Source organism: Athene noctua, chromosome 6 (genome assembly GCF_965140245.1).
Source record: "Athene noctua chromosome 6, bAthNoc1.hap1.1, whole genome shotgun sequence".
Lineage (NCBI taxonomy): Eukaryota > Metazoa > Chordata > Aves > Strigiformes > Strigidae > Athene > Athene noctua.
Window position 1 is genome coordinate 20153878 of NC_134042.1, and position 22799 is coordinate 20176676.

Consider the following 22799-nt stretch of genomic DNA (forward strand, 5'->3'; position numbering starts at 1 on the left):
TACTTTCCATGGGCTTTTGTGTTCCTCACCATGACTTTTTATAACTGTGCTTTTTGATTTTTTTTACAAAAGTGATATCTAAAAGGTGAAGTACAGAATGATCTGGGACATTCTCATTAAAATAATGGAACCAGTCAGCGTCACATTCTGAACTATGTACAGACGGGAGTTCACCTAAGGTTGATTTAGGAAATCAATTAAAGCATTTATTAAACTGTGCATGTAGTTAGTTACACCGGCGTCACTGTAGGTGTTTGAAAAGATTAGATTTCATGCTAATTTTATACTCAAATGCTAAATTGGAAAAAAAAAGTTTACACAGTTGCAGGGAAACTTTGTTTGTCCCACCTCTTTCTTGAAAGGCATTAAAACTGGCCATTTGATGTGATCTGAAATTAAGTAGAACTGATTTTACTCTTTGAATGTATGAAGATATGTTTATTGTCTGTCTCCAATTTACTCATCATCAGAAGACCATTTAGTGAGGTAGCACTGTAATTGCTTACCATTGACTTGTGATTGAAATATTAAAATATTTTGAGATGGTTTTGCTTTTGGGCAGAGGAAGTGGATGGAGCTGTAAAATATAAATAAAATTAAACCTAAATATGAAATTTTAAACATATTTTACAATGTAAACATACATGTAAACATTTTAGTCAAACATGAAATATTAACATAAGTATTAAAATTTAAATATAAATATGAAATATTTGTTACACTGCACACAGTATTACTGAAATGCTGCTGTAAATAGGCCTTTTCACAATATAATACAAATTAATTAACCTGTGAATTTGTTAAGGCAAAGTCAGCAGCCTCCACTACTCTCAGGGTTTCCAGAGTAGGGAATCAATCTGAAGTTCACACCATGGAGAAATTTTGTATGTATTGAAAACATGGGAACTCTTCCAGATTTCTGATCAACACAAATTTAATTACTCAGACTTAAGACATTTGCATATTATTGTTCAGAACCATTGCACTTTTCTTGTTTGGTCTCTGCTTGCTGCTTTGAAAGATTCAGCTGGTTGGAAAGGTCATCTCAGGTATTAGTGTGAATTAATAGGGTGATACTGGACATAAATTGCAACTAATTGGAGCTTAAAATGTTAAGCAAGTATGCAAAGGGCATGCTAAGTCAGACCCAGTGGATGTCTGCCTGCCTGGCTCTGAGGGATAGGTCAGGAAGGAGGCATACAGCTGGCACCACATTCACGGCTGTGATCAGGAGGTCACCCTTGCGCCTGTGGACATGAGGAGGGAACGAAAGGGAGCCACTGACTGCATGACTGATGGAAAAATTCCTTCCATAGACATTTTGGGATTTCTAATTCACAGTTCATGGAAATGGATATGAGCAGCAAGGACTGTTCAAAACAGTGATCTACTTGCATATATATAGGATATGACTAAAAAGTATCAATGCCTTACCTTTTTTCTCTTCTCATAGTGTCTTTCCAGATGTATTCCATTTTAATGCAGTAATCCTCTGTTTTTCCACTGAAGAATATTTATTCACAATCAGGGCAGTGAAAAATAATTCAGTGGGATGGGAATTATGATAACTAGTTATGGGAGCATAACTAGATATTTTAAGTATGGATAATCAATCGATTAATTTTATTGAGAGGAACTTGAATATTAAGTCACATAAACTAGGATTCAAAACACCGGTAAGAGACGCCACTGTTAAAGTTTACCCTCTGTTTGTATTTTACAACAAGCCTTAATGACAGTGGTATACATTTTGTATGTCAAATGAAGGTGGTGGAATGGGATGCAGAAATTAACTGAAGATCATCTATATGATAACCAGTAAAACTGCTGCAGATACTTCCTTGGAAAAGGCAAATTAAAAACCAGCCAGAACAACACAACCCAGTACTTCAGCTTTTGACTGAAGGGTGTTGGGGTATTACCACTGCTGCCTGACGCACAGATCTTACAGAAAACTTTCCTTGTAGCTCAAGGAGCATGTTGGCTCTTAATGAGTATTGAGAGATAGGATTATGATTATGAACAGAAAGCTTGTCATGATCTATCTGACGTATGTGCTAAGAATTTCAAAATCCTGTGATTCTGCTTTAAAAGATGGATTTTTTGACAGGAAATAAGGAGATGTTTCAGAAGTCACTTGTTAGTGCTTCAAGGGTCCTTCAAAAAAATTGGCAGGACGGTCATTATAAATTTGATAGTTGTCTACTTTGCACTAATCTTCTCCTAAAAAGGCTGTTTTAGCTAAAGCTTTAAAAAAGCCTGAGGCAAAGCACTAATATGAAAATTTTTGTCTTGAATAATAGCTTGAATTCTGTAGAATGATAATTTTTTTTTTCATGTAGAATAAGAGGGTTTTATACTTTAAAACATTAGATGACTCCAAATATATGTGACAGACTAATCTACAACAATAGAAAAAAGTACAGAAAAACCTCTTCTTTGCTTGTTGGATAAACTGAATACGAGGCCCAGGCAGAGACTGATGCTTTCTTCCAGTAACAGCTGAACCCAGTCCCATCCTGAAGCATCCTGTGACAGAAGCCTCTGTCATAACTAAGACAAGAAAAAGAAAAAAAAAAACCACTATAAAATTGAATTATTAGTAAATTTCATTCATTACACTCAAGAAAGAAGCAATTCAGGACGTTAATGTACTACTGATTACCTTTGCTCTTTCTTCTGAGGATGACTACCTTTGCTGAAACTTGCAAACTCAGTTTGCAGAAATGTAAATTATTGGAAAAATTTTATTATGGTGATATATAATTAAATTACAGATTTAATTTGTGATTAAGCTGTCCTGTGTGAATAATGTTGGATGAAATGGAGCATTAGAAATGGATGAAATGGGCATTAGAAAAAATTAATATACCAGATAGCAATCTTTTATTTTTTTATCATAACGAAATAATCCACAAAATATAGTATATCAGAGGTCTACCAAATAAAGGGTAGTATGCTCTCTTAGAGTACATGAATTTTATTCTAGAAACGTATTTTAACCAGGTGATATATATATGCAGAGAAAAAAGTGAATGTGGAATAGCATAAAGCTTTATTGACAGATTTACATAACACGTAAATGATATAGTAAGTCTGGGAAGGTACCCAATAAAATCCAGCAAGGCAGTAAGAAAGAGCTTAAAGATTAGTTCTGAGTCTCTAAGCCCCTCAGGTTTAGATCACCAGAAAGGGTATTGTCAACGATAATGAGGACTACATGAGCTTTCTTTCCAAAGGGTCCCAAATGCCTTATGAGCTACACTGTGGCTTCTGGACATGCTTTTGCAAAAAGATGCTCAAAGGGAAATCGGGGAGCTCCTGGGTGTTGGAGAGGGTCTGCAACTCTAGCTCTTCTAGGGCGAGTGGAAATGGGTGGCTGTAGCAGCACAGCAACTCCTGCCACGTATTCTTCCCTCTCCCCCAGCTCTCTGTAGCTGGCTGTGTCTGCCTCAGCTGAGATGAGGAAGCAAGCAGGTGAAAAATCTCGTTCATTTTGTTCTGGGGAGGAAAGAGTCTGTGAGGCACATATTGCTGGGTCAGTTGGGGTGGGGAGAGCTTCCACAGCATCCAGAAGCACAGAGATTTTACAATAGCTGCAATCAAGGAAAAAAGATAAGTTTAAGGAATTTAAGCCATATCCTCAATTTTATGTAATAGCTGACTTTTGACACAGGACTTCATGCTATTTCTTCTTAATTTTTTATTCTGATTATATAAATTATTTTCAGGACATAGGCTTCAGTCTTCAAAAGCTGTCTCTATTTTATAAAAAAAACCCAAACAAAATAAGGAACATTAATCTTAACCAAGAAAATTCTCTACCTTGGGTCTTTGTTTTAACCGAGTATTTTTGGTTGCTAAAAATGTTTTAAACTTAGGCCTCTGTGTGTGTGTTACCGATGCCCTGATTCTCTGATAAGCTAGAGGAGAGAAGAATTCTAGCAGAAATAGAAATCTCAGCAGATTTTAAAGACAAACCATTGATGAGATATAAAAGCACTTTACTTCTTTAGCATGAATTATGTCTTGAATTTAGCACTGAAACTGGGAGATCCTTCCTTGTCAAGGAACGCCACCTACAAGAAAACATTGTTTTCCATCAGTTAAATCAGGACCATTCTGTGGCTGTAACTTTACTTTGGGTAAATGATGAAAGGGAATCATCTCTTCCTCAGGCTTCTATTACAGGCTGAACAGAAAACACCTCTAATGTGCTAAACTTCAGACTTCATTACTGATGTATTATTTCAATACCTTGAGTACCTGATTGTCGAAATTAATATCATTAACCAGCTGTTACTAATTCAGCATTGATTGTGAATTCAACTTTATTACCGTATGGTTTCATTAGCAATTAAACCACTGAACTCATAACAGATAGCCTATTTGTATATGTAGAAACATGAGTTGTGAAAAATATAATCTGTGGTTTTATTCTTACAAATGTTTGATGATTTCTTTGTTCCATATTTTAAGAGCCATATATGTATTTGCAGGACTATGCAGGTATTTAATGCATATTATCGCTTACCAAATATCACAATCCATTACAAGATACTACAAAATGCCCAGATATACTTTTAACTTGTAGTGGAGTGTACTGTAAAAAACAAAACCTTTAATATGTGACAAAACCTTTAGTATGTGATGCACAGGTTTACAAAAATGGTCTTAGGCCTTACTAATGGAAATTATTTTTGATTTATTTTTAATTGAATTGGAGCTCACTTGTGCAGCTCAGCACTGTACGGCAACCAGAAAAACCACAATAGTGCCGTAAGTTTTGATCTTTTGCCCATATATTTTGGCAGATAAATTGAAAGGGCTTTGAAAGAAGCTTACATGGAACTGATATCTTCACTGTACATAGGAAAATGAGTGACTGTGCTATTACTGGTGAGTCTCTCTTGCATTTGGTTTTGGGTTCTCCAAAGTGTTTGCTGTAATAACATATATATATATATATACTTATTCATATGTGTGTATATACTTATATAAATATATTTACACATATGTATACATATATATGCGTGCAAATACTTTCCCTAACTCTTTAACTTTGCAAGGGAAGAGCATCCCTGACTTGGTAATGTTTCAGGGATAACGTCTGTACCCCCTCCTAGAAAATTAGCATAGCTGAAATTGGAAGGACAAATATTTCATGTCAGAAGCATCACAGAGATATATGACAAAGACAAAACTGTGGGTATTTTGTAGCCTTGTTCGTGAGACAGAATTTAATTCCTGATTTAGTTTTCTGCTCAAGGGAAAACTTCAGAACTTTGGAATTCTGAAAGATCAGAACTGAAATCTTTTTAGTGATAATGTGAAATATTCGTTTTTCTTACAACCTCTAGACAAAGTGCCACAGAGGTATGTTCTTCAGGTGTAGCCTGAATACATCACATAGTACTGTAAGAGGAAAAAAATGCCAAAAGTCATAGACAGAAAAAGTTTGCAATGTCTGGTGTCACGTTCTGTATTTTAATGGTTGCAGCAATAGTTTTGTAGAATTTTCTTATCAAACATAACAACAGCTTTTGTCATCAACTAGGTGGACAGATTTGATTTTTGCCCTTTCATTTCAACTGAGGTCTACTGGCACCTAACTGAAATCTACTGAGATCTGCTGGCACCTAACAGAAATAGGAAACTACCTTCTGACCTTATTTTTGTAAGTAAACAGCATATGAAATTATCAGAAATAGTATCCTGCAGGCTCATCTTTCTGCCAAAAGACATACAAAGGGTTTCTTTGCTCATTCTGTCTGTATATTTTATACAAAGCTAATATATTGCCATTTAAAATGCTAAAAAGACTATTTCTTTTATAAGTAATAATACAGAGATGGTGATTGTGCAATCTCCAAATAGGGTTGTGTGGTGACAGAGAGACAGTGGGTGCTATTAAAAGCTTGACATTTATCACTCACAGTGGTTAAATTTATCATGGTATTTGTGGCATTTGCCGATCTAAGTATAGAGAATGCCACAAATACCACAGAACAGATAAATACTGCTGTGCAAAAAACAACAAACTGCTGGTGGTGCTTTGCTAAACCTACAGCGCTCTATGTTCTCGAAATGCATTGCAGGTGCTACTAGCTAGCAATTTCGCAGTGTGGAAAAGGAAAAAAACAATGTTTTTTATGTTTTTCTGTTCCTTTATCTTGCCTATTTAGATGAAAAGGTCTTTTGTATAGGAAATATTTTTGTGTGTCTGTTTGTAGCCCCCAGAGCAATGGAAACCCCATCAGAGTTTGTGTCCTAAAGCTAATGAAAAACAGATCATGGCATATTGTTCACACAGGCAAAATGGAGTCTGTCTACTACATCAAGTTTAGGAAATGCTCCACTGGAAAATATACCATGTATCTTATGACAAACAACCCACTGTGCAAGTCTTGTTGGAAAAAATGGCTTTTCAAGCAGAAAGTTGTAGTCTAGGGCATAATTTAAGAGCTATAGAGCCCCGTTTAAATCCTGAATGACAGGATGGGTATATAATCAATCACATTGAACACTTACTCTAAGAGACACAGAAAAATCATTATGTTCTTTGCAATAACTGCAGAAAAGGCATTAAGATAACAAAGGGCATAATGGAACTATTTTTTTCTTCACCTAATAAAATAACTTTAATAGTTGTAGACGAGATATAGGCTTTGCCATCATCTTACAGTGTTGGGTTTTTGGACTCCAGACACCGAGATCCCACTTGTACCTTGGAAAATATTGTTTCTTGACTTCTCCAGCTTCAGAGGGTGAACTGCTGCTCTCAAGTATTATCTGCAGGTGCAGTTCTGTCCCTTCTTGTCTGAAGGAAGTATTGTGTTAAAGCAATTCTCAAAGGTGCTAAGTTGTGTAAAGGGTATTTTGCTACAGTTTAAGTGTAGCAAAAAGTTGAAAGAATGTGGTCATAGCTGTGATCAAGTTGTTCATGTTTGGTGATGATGTGGACTTGATTCCTTAACAGGATTCTACACTTGTAGGACAGATCTAAGCTTAGAGTTAGTTTCCCTGACATGGAGCTCTTGAGGCTGGCTATTTGATTATCTCTTAAGTTTTTGAATGCATCTGGTTGCAGCAGATGGCACTGGAGAGTATATAATAAAATTCCTGGGCTATTGACAAATCCTGTGTATTACGAGTCAGTCCTGCTGTCAGTCCTTGACATGAACTCTTCACATTCATTTGGAATTCTCCCCCAAATTCTCTGCTCTTTCCATAAACACAGTTTGCCTGGTGAAAGCAACAGAGGGAAGTATGCTAGGGAAAGAGGGTACTGTATGCAACTTCACTCATTTCTATAATAATTTAAAATTTACCCAAATCATAGGTAAGTTAACCTCTTTAAAAATTTCTTGAAGAGTGGAATGTATTTTGCTTCAATGACTATTATTTTGACTAGAACTTCAGATACAACTTAAATGTAGAACAAAAAATGATGCACTATATTCTTAGGTCCATAAAAACAAAAGTAAGGGCCAAATTCTCAGGTCAGATAAATTGGAACACTGCTCTTGTTTTGAATTCTAAAGTAGGTGAGAGTATGGCTATTTTCCTAAACAGTTGTGGGTTTTTTTTTTTTCTTCCCATGCTGTAAATCTCCAATGCATGCTTCTAATTAACCATTGAATATAGTGGCTGAAGAGAGTCAAGCGGCGACACTCTTTAAGTTTGTCTTTGTGAAGGGACACTTACTGTCTCTTGATCTAGATTTTAATACAACCTGCTGCAGGTGATGAGAGTTAACTCAAATGCTGGTGTGTGGAACTTTTGACTTGTTTATTATGCCCACCAAAATGCTGGAGGTTTTATGTGCTAAAAGCAGCTGTATTCTTTATATACTCTGAATATCCTTTTTGACTTCTGAGATGATTGCCATAATAAATATCAAACATAAGAAACACTTCTGTGTTCTCTTAAGAATGCAATCCTGCGCAGTCACAGAAGACCACTTAGAATTTGAGTCATGTACTTTAACTTTGCCCTTTCTATGTGTATTGTGATTTGACTTTCCTATTTACACATGCACTTAATTAAAAATAAAAATATTTTAACAAGTTATTCATAGCCATTGTAGCAGTGCACTTGATTTGTTCTAAAGGCAGCTGTGATAGGTCATACCACCTCTGCAGGACAATCATCATGGCCCTGTGATGCAAGTATATTGGCACTTCTTAGTTCTGGAAAGATTGTTTTTTCTCTACTGCCAGAGAAAAGAACAATCTCTTTTAATTAATTCTTTTGATACATTCACTTGACATATTTGTCTGACAAGCCTGCCAATGAGAAGAAAGGATAGCTCTTATTTATCATGTCAAAAACAATGTCTTACTTTACACTATACTTTTTGTTTCTTAAAAACTTTTTTCTTCTTAAAAACTGAAGAAAACCGCATTATTGGGAAGGGCTAATCATGACCTTATAAAGAGCGAAACTCAGTCCCTGCTCTCTGCTTGAGGATGTTTCTACCATCATGGCACGGGTAGGAGGCTTGCCACCCAATTTAGAATAGCTTGTTGGCCACATTATCTTTCACCGTGAAACATGCTGTATTAAGTGTGTTTTCCATTCAACAGGAACTCTGCCTGCACGGTGTGTATGACTCATCCACCTGTCTAGTTGGTGTTCTTCAGATTAATTGATCTGTCTTGGAGCTCATGTTTTCTCTCATGCCTTGTTTGTCTCTGTGACAGTCATATTTGGATTTCACACATTCATTTTTGTCACAGATAGTGCCTTCAAGCCCAAAGAACAGTTTGCACTGACATTTCAGGCAGCATGACACTGGACTTTGATAACTAGTTGGTGTAATTAAACTAAATATGCTTCACAAATATTTATTAAAGCCCTGTGGGGACTTGACTGTCATTTTGTTTCTCTCCCCCACTGCATTAGCTTTCCTGTAAGCTTTTTCTCTTTGTAATATAATTTCTGCCCCAAGGCAGATCCTTCACTCTGAGGAAATACATGAAATAAAATGTATCAAACAACACTAATGAAACAAATCAGATCAATAATTTATCCATGTGTTTTTGACATAATACTTATTGACTTTTTTTTTTTTTTTTTTTTTTTTAAACAGGTTAAGTCTTCAGGAGCTTCTCAGCAAATATTTGAAGCCACTTGCTTGTTTTTTGTCTACAGAATCTATAGGATGGATACACTTATATGTGAAATCAGGGCTGGAAGTCTACTGATTTCTATTCCTCAACATCAGAAGAGTCTGGTTTTGAGAAAACAGGGGATAGCTGCATCTCACCATGAGGCCTTGAAACACCCATCCAAAAATGCTCTGTGGATTTTCATCTGTTTTAACCATGTGACAATCTTTATTGTATCTAAAGCTTAGAAGTCCCAGTCCTTCTGTTTTGTTGATTCACTGTAACCTGTCTTTTCTTTTTTAGGCAGCGTGAAGTCTCTGGGATGAGACAAGTCCTCCATAGACGACTTCTTAGAAATTTCCACCAGCAGGTCTGTGTTTCATTGTGGCTCTGTGCTGAAGAAGGAAAATGACAGTAAATCTGGATGGAGAAAGGGAAGCTTACTGTCCTGTGTCAGGAGGTATGACCCCCTTACTGGTTTGAACACAGACTGAGCGGGTCTGCCCTGAGGAATTTGTGTGAAAAATGGAGATATTCTGGAGGGGGTGACTGAAGAAAATAAAATTATGTATTTCTTTTATTGTCTCCCTGGCAGGTACAGACATGTACAAATCTTTCAAACCCTGAAAAAACAGAAAATGTAGATAAAACACAATGTAGTATTTGCAATAAATCTTAGTAATTGATACAAAGTAATAGTTGATAAAAATATACATATAAAATATTTATCCATTTGCATACAAGTATAAATATATGACACTCTTCTCACTCTGTTGTAACCTTTGAAGTTGTACTGGGTCTGGCTGAGCTGGAATTGGTTTCCCCTGTAGCAGCCCTCACGGTGCTGTGGTTTATGCTGGGAGCTGGCAGGGTGTTGGCAGCACCCTGGTGCTGTGGCTGCTGCTGAGCAGCGCTTACACAGCACCAAGGCTCCTTCTGACATTTCCCCCCGCAGTGGGATGGGGTGGGCAAGATCTTGGGAGGGGACACAGCCAGGACAGCTGACCCCAACTGACCAAAGGGATATTCCAGACCATATGACGTCTGCTCAGTACAAAGCTGGGAGAAAGGAGGAAGGGGGTGTGGGGGGGTGTCACCTTTGGTCCTCCAAGGCAACCACCACATGTATTGGAGCCCTGCTCCTGAGAAGGCCCCACATCGCCTCTTCATGGGAAGCAGAGAATAAATCTGTTTTCCTTTTTGTTTCCACACACGGACCTTTGCTTCACTTTGCTTACATTAAAAACTGCTTTTTTTTTTTACCCGCAAGGTTGGGGTTTTTTTCAATCTTTTTCTTTCCCCCTTTTTGCCCTGTTGAGAAAAAAAAAGGGGGGGGAAGGGGGAAGTGATAGAGTGACTTGGTGGGTACCTGGCATTTAGGCAAGGTCAAACCACCACAGAAGGTCAGCTGACAAACATTTTAATGGCATATTCTACAGTTCAGGGTCTGTTTTGGGTGTTCAGCCTGGTAAGAGGTGGGTGATGGTGCCTTTAGGTTTCTCTTGATCCTGTTAGGTGTAGAGCTGGGCAGGCACTGTCAGGAGAGGTCCCTGGGGATGGCACAAACAGCTGCTTGGTGTTGTTGTTGGTGTGAACCAGCCTGCCCACGCCAGCCCTGAGCCTCCTGGGAGCGTCATACAGCAGATATGCATAGGGCAAGGAAAGGTATGTCTTTCCACACTGCTTCCACTCAGTAGGACAGACGCAGCTTTAGATTAAGGAAATCGTGGAGCAAGGTATAGCAGGAAGAATTTTTGTCTTTTTTTGATTCTATTAATCACTGATAGCTTGGTTATGTTTCTCACAGGAAGACAGTCCTCGCTTTCTTACAGGAAAGTGTGAAAGAGCTTGCAAACAGATACAAAGCAGAATTTCTAAATTTAAAATGTAAAAGAAATATCTGATTAAAATGAGGACAGATTTGCATAGGGTATGTGTAAATCAATGCAGCCCTTGAGCAACTCTGACCTATGCGAGAAATTATGTGGGTTTCACTGTTATCTAGAAAAAGAAACTGTAACTTCCAGTACCATAGCAACATTACAGATAATGCTCATTTGTCTTTTCCTTAAAAGTGCAAAAATAAATCATGCACAATTGTAGGTGTTATACAGCATTTTATGAATGGTTGAATTTTTCTCTTGCTGTGTCACAAATTCCTGTAGCACAGTCAAAAGTACACCATCTCTAATAGATTCTGGAATATATAGTTATGAATCTAATAAAACAGAACACGAACATTTTTGCAAAATCTATAGTTAATGACCTCAATTTTCTTTGAAAAAAAAAAAAAAAATTAGTACCATAAACACATCTTTGCAAAATTCAGGGCTTTTGATTAATAGAAATTATTTGTATTCCAAATTTGATTTTACTCCATTTTAGAACAGAAATATTACAAATATTTAATGAAACGCTCATCCTGGAATACTTTTTGTTTAGGAAAGATTAACAAATGGTGTTCAGAAAACAAAACATGCTCCACAGCACTGAACAGATGCTATTTATTAATAACAGTTGTGGAACTCACAAAAATGCCAGTTTAAATCCCCACCTGTGAAACTCCAGATGTGCATGATTGGGATGGGTCTGAGAAACTATTCTGGGTCTAGAAACTGTATTTTCCAGTGAATGTATGTAGATTTATAGACTAGACTAAAGATTCTAGAATAAAAAAACTGACACTCCTGAATGTTTCTAAAACTTACATTCACCTGAAGATTATTTTTTAGTATTCCATGAACTCTACGGAATGTGTGAGATTCTTCTTTCAAACCCATGATTGTATATTCCTGATCCACACATATTCATGTCACTGAAAAGATAACTCAATAGCTTTTACCTAGGGCCTTACCTGGGACAAAGTCTAAAATCACATGGAATATAAATATATTCTTCCCAAACAGGCCATTTAAATCAGCACAATAATCTTACAGGATACGTAGAGAATAGGAGTTACCATGGAATTCCCTGTTAAACATTCTTTTATATTTCTTTTTGAAGTCTGTCATGCAAATAGACACTAATTATAAAACACATGCAGAAATACATGCATTTGCACACATACACGTGTGTGTATGCATTTATACCTTATATATCTGTAATAGATTTAATATCAAATATTTCTTCACACATTTTTATTGTAACTGTAGAATCTTTGAATGACAAGGATAAAAAGCCTCTGCATTTCTTACTGAGGTCCTGATTTTCACTCCTGTTCACTGACATAGTTCACTTTCAAATCAATCAGTTGACTGCCCTAGTTATTTCAAGAGATCCTTTCAGCCTGGCCTCTGAAGGGATGCTTTAATGCAATGTGAATTCCCTTCTGAGACTGCTGAGATGGGGAGGGAGAGGACAAGAGTGAGGGGCACCAGGAATACTGAAGACATATGGTGGTGTAACAATCAAAAGAAAGAAACTCTGTCATAAATCATGTCACTGAACTGAAAGCAGCTGGGAATACAGAGATTTAGCATTTGGATGAAGACAAATGTAGATAAGGCAAAGCAAAGCAGTAGGTCTGAAAAAAAATTCTCGATGTAATGCATTCATACTGAAATACTGAAGCGCAGTTTCTCATAAACGATTTTTTTTTTTTTCCTATAGAATATGAGCAGCAGCAAAATGCTGCTTAGACTTCCAATATAGAGGACTCTTTTCTTATTATTTGATCTTGTTTTTTGCTGTTCTTTGTATTCTGAAGCACTTTCTCATAATTTGCATTCTACCATTAGAGATTTTAAAATGTTCTGGTGTAAATGAGATCTTAAGGATTTTTAAATTCTGGTTCGACTAAAGTCAGTGGGAATTGCCACTAGTACCATGAAAATTGACTACCATAGGATGGACATATTACGATATTTTTTTTTAAAGTGTATTATTATCATTAAATTTAAATAAGTTTATTCTGATTACAACTTGTAAGTCTTTTTGATTTGTAAGGAAAAGAGAAAAATAAGGCTTGCCAAACTGAGTCTCACCTGTATTTGTTCTGGCATAGTGGCTATATAATTAGCTAGTATTTTACCTTAATGCCCTAATCAGTTATATAGGGCTGCATATCTTTTGTAATATATATCTTTGAAAGAATAGAAAAAAAATCAATTGCTCATCAGTGAAAGATGATTTTCATTCCCATATTGAATTTATTTTGTTAGTATGTGCATAATTCTTTCCATACTTACAATGTGTACTATAATAAATCTGATTATGTGGAATCCTTCATACTCTTCTGTTTCAAGGTATTTTTGAAAGGTTCTATCTTTAGTGAGTATGGAACCTTAAAGTAGACTATAATGGGAATTCACATGAGATTTGCTCACAAATTTGCACTTAAGCCATCATAGTCCCTGAAGCTGCGTTAAGGGATGCTTTAGCACAATGTGAGTTCTCTTTTGAGACTGGTGAAAGACAGAAGGGAAAATCAAGAGACTGGCAGCAGATGATCTGGCCCCTGGAATTTTTCTTTTGTACTTCTGTCCAGAGCCTGTCAGTTCATAAGGATTTGGTTCAATGCAGTTTTCCTTCTAGCTGCAGCCTGTCTGCAAATAAATTGGAGTTTACTCTCATGAGTTTGCAAGAAGTGCAGACTCTGCTGCATTGGGAGCTGTATATATGCCAGAAGTGTATGCAATAGTGATTCAGTGTATAGGTCCAAATTATTTCTAAGGAAATGGTTTGAGTAGTTAATTTGTACATGAGAAGGTCCTTGTGGACAGCTGATAAGACCCCCATGAAAATTGAGTGACTTTGTCTGTCAAGGAATAACATATTCTGTAACTAGAAAAGTACAATATTTAACATTTGTTTTCTAATTAGAACAGTTACATTTAGATATTTTAAATTATTTTGGTTCAGAATATCGTGGAATATTTACTTAATACCTGCCCCCTCAATGAATAATTTCTTGTACTAAACCCCTCGGCAAGAATATTTATGGAAATTCAACATGATTTATTAGCCCTTACTTTAAAAGCTCATGAATATTCATAGATTTATTACTTCTTTGTTGTTAACATTCATTGAAAAACTTTCCATTTATAGCAATCTTCAGTTGTAGACATGGACCTCTGATGCCAATAAAATCTTCATAGGATTATTAGGACACCAGAGTATTTTGTCTCTTCATGCATTGCAGAAAGCCCTGAATTCTGTGCAGTCAACACCTTCCTATTCTCAAGCGTGAAGTGTACAAATGCAGGCTGTATTCCATCCTCACTGCAAGGAACACAAGTGCTTGCCCTGCTATTGACAGCTTTGACACAAACACTGTTGACTAGATGTGAAATGTGCTACCTATTTCTTGGCAGCAAAATGACAGTGTTCTTGAAATGTCATTCTCTCTTGTGCAAGACTGAGGTCATTAGCGCATCCAGATCTCGTATCTTCTGGGAAGTCTTCACTTTCCAAACTGTAGGAAAAATGCACTTTCTGTGGTGTGAAACACTAGAGTTGTCTTTTGAAGGAATTTTATTTGAGAAAAAAAACAGAGAGAGATATTTCTTATTAAGATGCATATAGCAGCTGACTGCAGCTTGGATTGTACTCATACAGTGAGGGGAAAACGTACACACAAATGCTCATTTTAATGAGAGAGAAAGTGTAGGTGGAAGAAGATGACCTAGATGTTTTTATGAATAAAAGATATAATCTGATGCAATCATTTCATTAATACACACATGGCACCAAATGAAAACAGAGCATAGCAGATGGCTCTGAGAGGTCTTAAAAAGGCATTTTCAGTTTAGTAGCTAATGACTTAGATTTCATGGACTACACTAAATACTATCAGAAGGGATGCACTTGTTATATCAGTCTCCCAAAGAAAGTTCTACTGTTTTATGAAAGTAATGATGAAAAATCTCTCTTTTGTGACACTAGCTAAAAAATTTCTAAAAGAAAACCCCATTATTTTCTTTAATAATAGCTTACAATTTTTAATTAAAAGCCCTTTCTTTGCTCCCAGTTTTGGTGGAAACAATGATTTGAAAGATAATAATGAAATACAGTAATTTGTCATGCAGTTTTGGAATCTAAATATGACATTTATTTATTTGTTGCAGTTATAGATTCACTGCGAACAACTGCAATAGAAAGATCATTGAGGAAGGTCGTTGGGACAGTACTGAAAATCTGCAGCTTTATTTTGAGATAAAATCTTTGGAATAAACTTAGGGTGAATGTATAACTTTAAAAGGAGGTAGTACGTGGGGAAGGCTTGTGTAAGATCTGGATTGTGTTTTTACATTAGTAAACCTCAGCATAGAAAACAATGAAGCAGGGGAATGCCATTGTTTAGCACACTGACAACAAGCATGGCACTAGCCACGTGGCTCCTTCATCCCGCTCCAGCCATGCTACCTGCGTCCAGGCTGCAGGGGGTCTGACAGGAGAGCCGAATGTGTCCCTCTGCTCCCAGGCTGATCCGCTCCATACTTGAGGAGTGTGCAGCCTCTGAGATTTGACTGCTCTCTGGACCCTTTACAAAAGCAGATCAGGTCAAAAGGGTTGGATTTCTTAGAGAGAATCTGGCCGACAGCTTGTTAGAGACAGATTGACCTCAGTTTGGCATCAAACTGAGGACACATACAGTTTCATTCCTCAGACCTAATTCTATATTATTTTATCCCAAATTAATATTGTGACAGTGGCATCTTCGAACCCACACAAACTCTCAAATTTTCTTTTTGCAAAGCTTGAGTTCCTATTAGAAAAAACAGAGTTTATACTGAGTTTTGTCTGTAGAGGAATACTCATTCTCTTTGAATGCAAAGCAAAACAAAAATACACCCTCCCACCCAAAAGCCTTTGAGTGGAGTGGGAAGCTGATTTTGTTTCCTTTGTATGCCACTGATAAAAATATTGAACAAGACAGGCTTGGCACTGCTGCAAACTGGTATTGCTGCTTCATTAGGAAATGGTTCTTTGCAAGCTGGGAGGCATAGAGCTTTGATAATCCTGGATGCTTGTGAATGAAATGTAGGCATGGTTTTCTAGCATGAATACCATACAGTGTGCAATATACATCCATAACATTCTTGGCAGCCTGCTGCTCTGCAAATCCTGGCTTTACCATAGGCTGAAGCATTCAGGGGAATAGTGTAAAACCTAAGATGAACCTTTAGAAGCTGAAAATCTTCTTATGTCTACAACTCTCTCTTACAATCATGACTATAGATAGTCTGAACACTTTGTGATTTAGACAATTTGTCAGGTAAGTTCACAGCTTGTTACAAATGTAACAGATAATGGAAATGTAAACAATTATATTCTTCCTACACCTTTCACTGTTGCACTAAACACTCAGAGAACATCATGCTGATTCTTATTCCTTATATTTTGACAATAATCAGTGCTCAAACTAAGGACAGCAATTCATAGTTCCAGAAATTGTACATGGAAATTTGAGATACATCGAACTCCTATGAGTTTTTCAGTCACCTAAAAGGTATGTTAGCATCATAAAAGAGACTCACACCGAACTCACTGAGGTCTGAAGGTCTGTAAACTTTCTCAAGTCTAAGGCCAAGAACTCTGCATGTGAATATGATTGGGGGGCAGCGTATGAGGTTACTGTGAAAAAGGGAGAGGTCAGTTATTTTGGAATGAGATGCAACTCCTGTAAGAGCAGGCCTGAAAGTATTTCACTTTAAACCATATTTAAATCAAAAGCAATTTCATAACAGTTCTTACATGCTTGTAGCATGCCTTTTATGATATTTCCCCTCTGTCTCCACAGCTGGGCTGCCAGTATTAAGTAGCACTCATCACACAGAGAAAACACTGACTAACTGTTCATTAATAGGCCAAGGTCTGATATGATCAGAATTTAATTCCTTTTTTTTTTTCACTAGTCCTAAAAGCTCAGATAAGTGGGTTTTCTATCCCAGTGCTAGAGAACAGCTTTCCTTTGTAGAAATTCTTATATTTGTCTATGAACCAAAATCCCCTCTCGTCTCTTCAGTAATTTCAGTCATAGGCTTTCCCTCTCTGTTTGGTTTGCTTAACAGGATTATCATCATTAGCTTCTTAGCATATTCCCTGCCCTGTCTCTGACACATGCATTACTGCTTCCTTTACTGCTTTGATTTCTCTCATTCTCAGGTCCATCTTCAAGCAGATACTTTGAGGTCTGTATGAGACACTCATCAGGGTAGTTGGATAGATACTACAGTCCTCTTAAAACATAAGAAACAACCTTCTCTTTTTCGTTATGGTGTTGCTGCAGCAGCAGGTTTTACAAACTACATGCAAAAAACCAAGTGCAGGAACTGTGAGAACCAGATTTCAAGAAGAATGCAGCCAGATTTTAAGGAAAAAAAAAAAAAAAGTTATTATTTAGTCTTCCCAGTAATTCCCAACAGTGTGGGAAAGAAACAATCAAGATTATTGAATGCTTCTTTACAGACTCTTAATTGGGAGAGAGTAAAAATCTACCAATTTCTGTGCAGAAGTATTCATTGATCTTCTCTTATTTGATACTTTCCTAATTCAAAGATTTGGTCATCCAACCAGGCAACTGACTCAATATGATGTGAATCAGAGACCATCTGCACACTCCAAATGAAAATGCAACAAACCTTGGGGTGTCTGAAACATACAGATGTCCTCTGCACAGACGAAGCATGGTTCCAGCTATTCAGAAAACACTTAACATCATTAATACAACATAGAATTGGATTATGAGAGACCTGCAAAGAAAACAAAGGACTACACTGTTTACAATGGCCTGAGCAGTTCTGTTTTTGAAAGAGACTGATTTTTACTAAGTTTGGCAGTAGGAGCATTACAGTCAGACCAACTAGAATTTTTCTTACGTTGCTTTTTAGTGAGATTAGTTGAGCGAAAAGAACAGCAGGTATGAAGCCATACTTAATCTTTATGGAAATATACAGAATACATTTTACGCTTCTCCCCCAGAGAACAGTCAATTCCAATGGTGCCAACGTTTTGTGTGGAATTGTTTGGTGGTGTCTTGGTTGCAGTCTCTAAAGGTATTTGTAAAATAAAAAGTATTTTAAACACGATATAGTAGTTTATGTGAATAAAATAGGTGGACTGATTATAATGCAGGGATTACTCAAGATACTTTATTCTTGTGCTCTTTAGAGATGCTTTGCATGAAGATTTGGAGTCTTTCCTAGCATAAATCCAAGCAGACTCAGAATTTATTCTAATGGTTATATATACATTTGACTTCTCCCTGGTGATACTTATATCTGTAATCAGCAGAGAATAAGGATGCAGTTTTAAGTCCGGTATCTCCTAAGGGTAAGCAGTTCTAGCAGGTAAGGTTGTTGCTGTATGACACGGCTGTTCTGTGAGCGGGAGAGAGGCAAAGCCCAGCAAGCCCTGGGAATGCCCCCGGCAGCCGGCGCCGGTGACCGCAGGGGCAGCGGTGTCACAGTCGCACCCAAGGGCAGCTCTTCAAACCAGCAGCCGAGGGGCAGGTGACGTCCCGGCCGGAGGGGGTGGGGGGGGTTGCCCGGGACGTGTGTGTGTGTGTGTGTGTGTGTGTGCGCGCCGGCGGGCAGGGGCCGCGGGTGCCCGGCCGGGGTGCTCTGTCAAGGAGGCACTCGCTTGCCCAACGACCCTCGTGCCGGCTGGAGCAGCTCTTCCTCCGCCCTCCTTCATCCTCCTTCCTTCTCCTCCTCTTCCTCCTCCTCCTCCTCGTCCTCCTCCGTTAATTCATTTATTTTATTGCATTTTTTTTTTAATATAAATTCACCGGAATAATAAAAATGAGAAAATCCGAGCGCTGCTTTTGGCTGCTCTCCACCAACCTGTCAGTGACGCAAGCGGAGACTACTTAAAGGCAGATTAGAGGCAGCAAGACATTAAAAGCCAACCTTCCTCCCTCCACGCCGCGGGTCCGCCGCGCCGCGCCGCGCCACGAGCCGAGCGGGCCGGGCCGGTGCCGCTGCGGAGCCCCGAGCCCAGCCCAGCCCAGCCCAGCCCAGCCCAGCCCAGCCCATCAGGGAGTCTCGGCAGAGCTGCCGCCTCCAGCCGCCTTCCCGCCACCGGACTGCGGGCAATACAGAGGGGTTGCTCTTCTGTGTGTTTTATCACCCCCCGCGAAAAAAAAAAAAAAAAAAAAAAGAAAAAAAAAAAAGAAAGGGGGCGGAAGAAAGGAAGGAAGAAGTGAAGAGATCCTCTCCGCCTGCCAAAGTCTTTGTCTCCGGATGAACAGCGATGGGGGAATGGACTATTCTAGAGCGGCTACTGGAAGCGGCCGTGCAGCAGCATTCTACTATGATAGGGAGGTAAGGGCTGCCGGGGAGCCCCGGGGGGCACGGGGGGATCCCCTGCTGTGCCGGGCCGTGCGGGGGTCCCTCCGCGCGGGGCTCTTGCGGTGTGCGCCTCGGCTGCGTGCGGGGGGAGCGGGGGGGGGGGTGAGGCGCGGGGCGCCGCGGGCGCCGCCGTCCTTGTCCCCGAGCAGCCACGGGGGGGGGCAGCGGGCGGCCGCCGGGGGGGGACACCCCGCGGACACCGGGGTCCCGCGGCCGGGGGTATCGCGGGCCGGCGCCCCCCGTACCTGGGTGTCCCCGGCGGCCCGTGCGGCAGGTTTCTCTTTCTCTCCACAGGGCGGGGGGGGGGGGCGGGGAGAGCGCTGGCCGCCGCCCGGCACTTTTGAGCGCGACGGCTTGGCGGGGCTGAGGCGATGCCGCGCAGGCTGCGCGCCTGCTGCGCGGGCGCGGGGCTGGGGCGCGCGGCGCGGGGGCCCGGTCAGCACTGGACAGCGCCCGGGCGCGCGGCGGCGGCGCGCTCTGACGGGCTCCTCTGTTCCAGGATCCTGCTGACCGTGGTGGTGATCTTCAGGATACTCATCGTGGCCATTGTAGGGGAGACGGTGTACGATGATGAGCAAACGATGTTTGTCTGTAACACGCTGCAGCCAGGCTGCAACCAGGCTTGTTACGATCAGGCTTTCCCCATTTCTCATATAAGGTACTGGGTGTTCCAGATCATCATGGTGTGCACCCCCAGCCTTTGCTTCATAACGTACTCCGTCCACCAGTCTGCTAAGCAGAGGGAACGGAGGTACTCCACTGTCTTCCTCACCTTGGAGAGGGACCAGGATTCAATGAAGCGTGAGGATGGTAAGAAAATCAAGAACACGATTGTCAATGGGGTGCTGCAGAACACAGAGAACTCCACCAAAGAGGCAGAACCAGACTGCCTAGAAGTGAAAGAAATCCCCAACCCTGCTATCAGAACTACAAAGTCAAAGATGAGGAGGCAAGAAGGCATTTCTCGATTTTATATCATCCAAGTGGTCTTTCGAAATGCCCTAGAGATTGGATTCTTAGTGGGACAGTATTTTCTGTATGGATTCAATGTCCCCTCCATGTACGAATGTGACAGATACCCTTGCATTAAAGAAGTAGAGTGCTATGTCTCTAGACCCACTGAGAAGACTGTATTCTTGGTATTCATGTTTGCTGTCAGTGGGATTTGTGTGGTGCTCAATTTGGCAGAACTGAACCACTTGGGCTGGAGAAAGATCAAAATGGCAGTGAGAGGAGTACAGGCAAAAAGGAAATCCATATATGAAATCAGAAATAAGGACCTGCCAAGAATGAGCATGCCTAACTTTGGCAGGACTCAGTCAAGTGACTCAGCTTATGTGTGAGGCTGTGACAGAACTGAAACACTGTGCCAGGTGGAACAGACCCAGATACCATTAGAGAAAGGTACATTGCTTAGGCAAGCATTTTATCAAACCACCAAGAAAGCCATTAAGGTATTGGATCTGCACTTACTGAACTAGCTGCAAAATGCAGTGCTATGTAAAAGACTGAAAAAACAGCTATAAAACCATGCTTGATCTAGCCTTACAGCACAGCTACTACTATTCCTACTTTTCTTTCTAATGATCGGGTGTTATCTGTCGGTGGAGCGGCTTTTTGGTCATCATTAGGATAAGTTTACAGTTTGGATTGTCTGACTAATTGTTGTAAACATGTAGAATGTTCATATTAAAAATCTGCAAGGATACTCTATACGGGGTGGGACGGGGTGGGGGAAAATGTTGCAATGTGCAGTTGTAAGCATGTTTTAAAAGGAGGGTAATTGCACTGTAAGGAACCTGACCACAGCTCATTCAGGATATCTGCGTTCATCTATCTCACAGATGTCTTATATTATTTCGCTTGTCTAAATCACAGAGTTTATTCCTGGTGTGTATTACTAGCTATTTTCTATCATAGTTTGTGCATCAATTAGTTGCGCTAAACAATAAATGCTGAATATATTTTATTTTTTTTGTTTGCCTGTCCACACACACACACACACCAGAGACCTTAATCATCTTACATTAGTTGTGATCTGCAAAATATATCAGTACATTTCAGTTCATTCCCTAGTATGTGCATGAATAAAATGGAGTTGGTTCATGCCAGCCAAGTTATGTATTTACCTACAGTCAACTATGATGACACACATACCAAAGGAACAGAGTTCATTGCTTTTAACTGTGAATATATCACCTTCTCTCTGCTCTTATTTATATAAGTGCCATACTTGAAACATCTAACTCTGTACTTAGTCAAAAGGTTGTCTTGGGATACCAGCTGGAATAAAGTGATTTTATACTCTCCTCTGTTTGTTTTATGCTATTTGTTTAGTCATTGCTATGGTGTAAAAAGCAGCTAAAATCTCTATTGATAAATAAAGTACTTGCCTTTTTTTTTGTAAGACAGAGAGATTTGTTCTTCTTTATTATTGTATACAACTGTAGAAATGTACAGGGTCAAAATAATTGACTTACAACAATTATTCTTCAGGGTTTAAAGTGTCTTCTTGATATTCTAAACTCCAAGTGACAAAACCTGGGAAATCAGGACTACTCATTATGTCTGTTTTCCTCCTTAAGCAAGATTTCTCTGTCATTAAAGCCTGATCCAAAGCCCACTGACACCAACAGCTTGCTTTCTGCTGACACTAAGGGCAACACAGTTGGCCGCCAAGGTCACTTTGGGAACAGCCAGAATATATTTACCTATAAATGAAACAATTGCAGCTTTTCGTAGGGAATCCAAATAACCTCAGCTTTTCTGCCTTACAGCCAGTTCAAGAAATACACTGTCCATGTCCCATCAACTTACTGATAAGCCACTGGGGCAGTCACAAATAAATCTTAACAGCAACCATTTTAATACAGGATACTAAGTTTTATTTAAGGACCTTTTCTCTTATTCTCACTGAATTAAACAGAAAATATTCCACTGGAAACAGTAGGAGTTGGATCAGGACTAAAAAATTATACAAGCGCATTCATAATTAAATAGTATCTGCCCTTTAACGAAGAGGGGCCAAAATGGTGCTGGAAATTGTAGGGATACTTTACAACATAAGAAGGCGACAGGGGCTCAGAGTCACAAGTGACCTCTTGGTTGTATTTTATTTCAAGCCCGAAAACTGATTTTATTGAGTTTTGGCTTGGAGATAATGTATATAAATCTTTTCTTCTTGGCTTACAGTAAATACCTTAACGTTCCATTCTTATGGTTTGTCAGCGTTGTCACAAAAAAGATGCCAGTTAATTCTTAGTCTATTCATTATCACTTTCATCTGTGGTCTTCTTTTCTTCCACTTTGAAACATAAAAGGACTTTGAGATGTGTCATGTGTTCAAATATTTTAAAAATATTTTTCCTTATGTATAAAATGAACAGTTTTTCTG

General features: G+C 39.1%; 1 protein-coding gene across 1 annotated transcript; it reads left to right on the forward strand.

Annotated features, from left to right (window-relative positions):
• The first annotated feature begins 19199 nt into the window (after positions 1-19199).
• On the forward strand, positions 19200-21714 carry GJD2 (gap junction protein delta 2). Its single transcript, XM_074909816.1, has 2 exons — positions 19200-19378; positions 19905-21714. The coding sequence occupies exons 1-2, from the start codon at positions 19308-19310 to the stop codon at positions 20746-20748; spliced, it is 915 nt and encodes a 304-aa protein (XP_074765917.1). The 5' UTR covers positions 19200-19307; the 3' UTR covers positions 20749-21714.
• The last annotated feature ends 1085 nt before the right edge of the window (positions 21715-22799 follow it).

What these genes read in the sequence shown, in the direction of transcription:
- GJD2 (XM_074909816.1), top strand. Translation starts at nt 19,308, where the DNA reads ATGGGGGAATGGACTATTCTAGAGCGGCTACTGGAAGCGGCCGTGCAG. An exon ending in CATTCTACTATGATAGGGAG is followed by an intron (nt 19,379 to 19,904) that starts GTAAGGGCTGCC and finishes CCTCTGTTCCAG; the next exon opens with GATCCTGCTGACCGTGGTGG.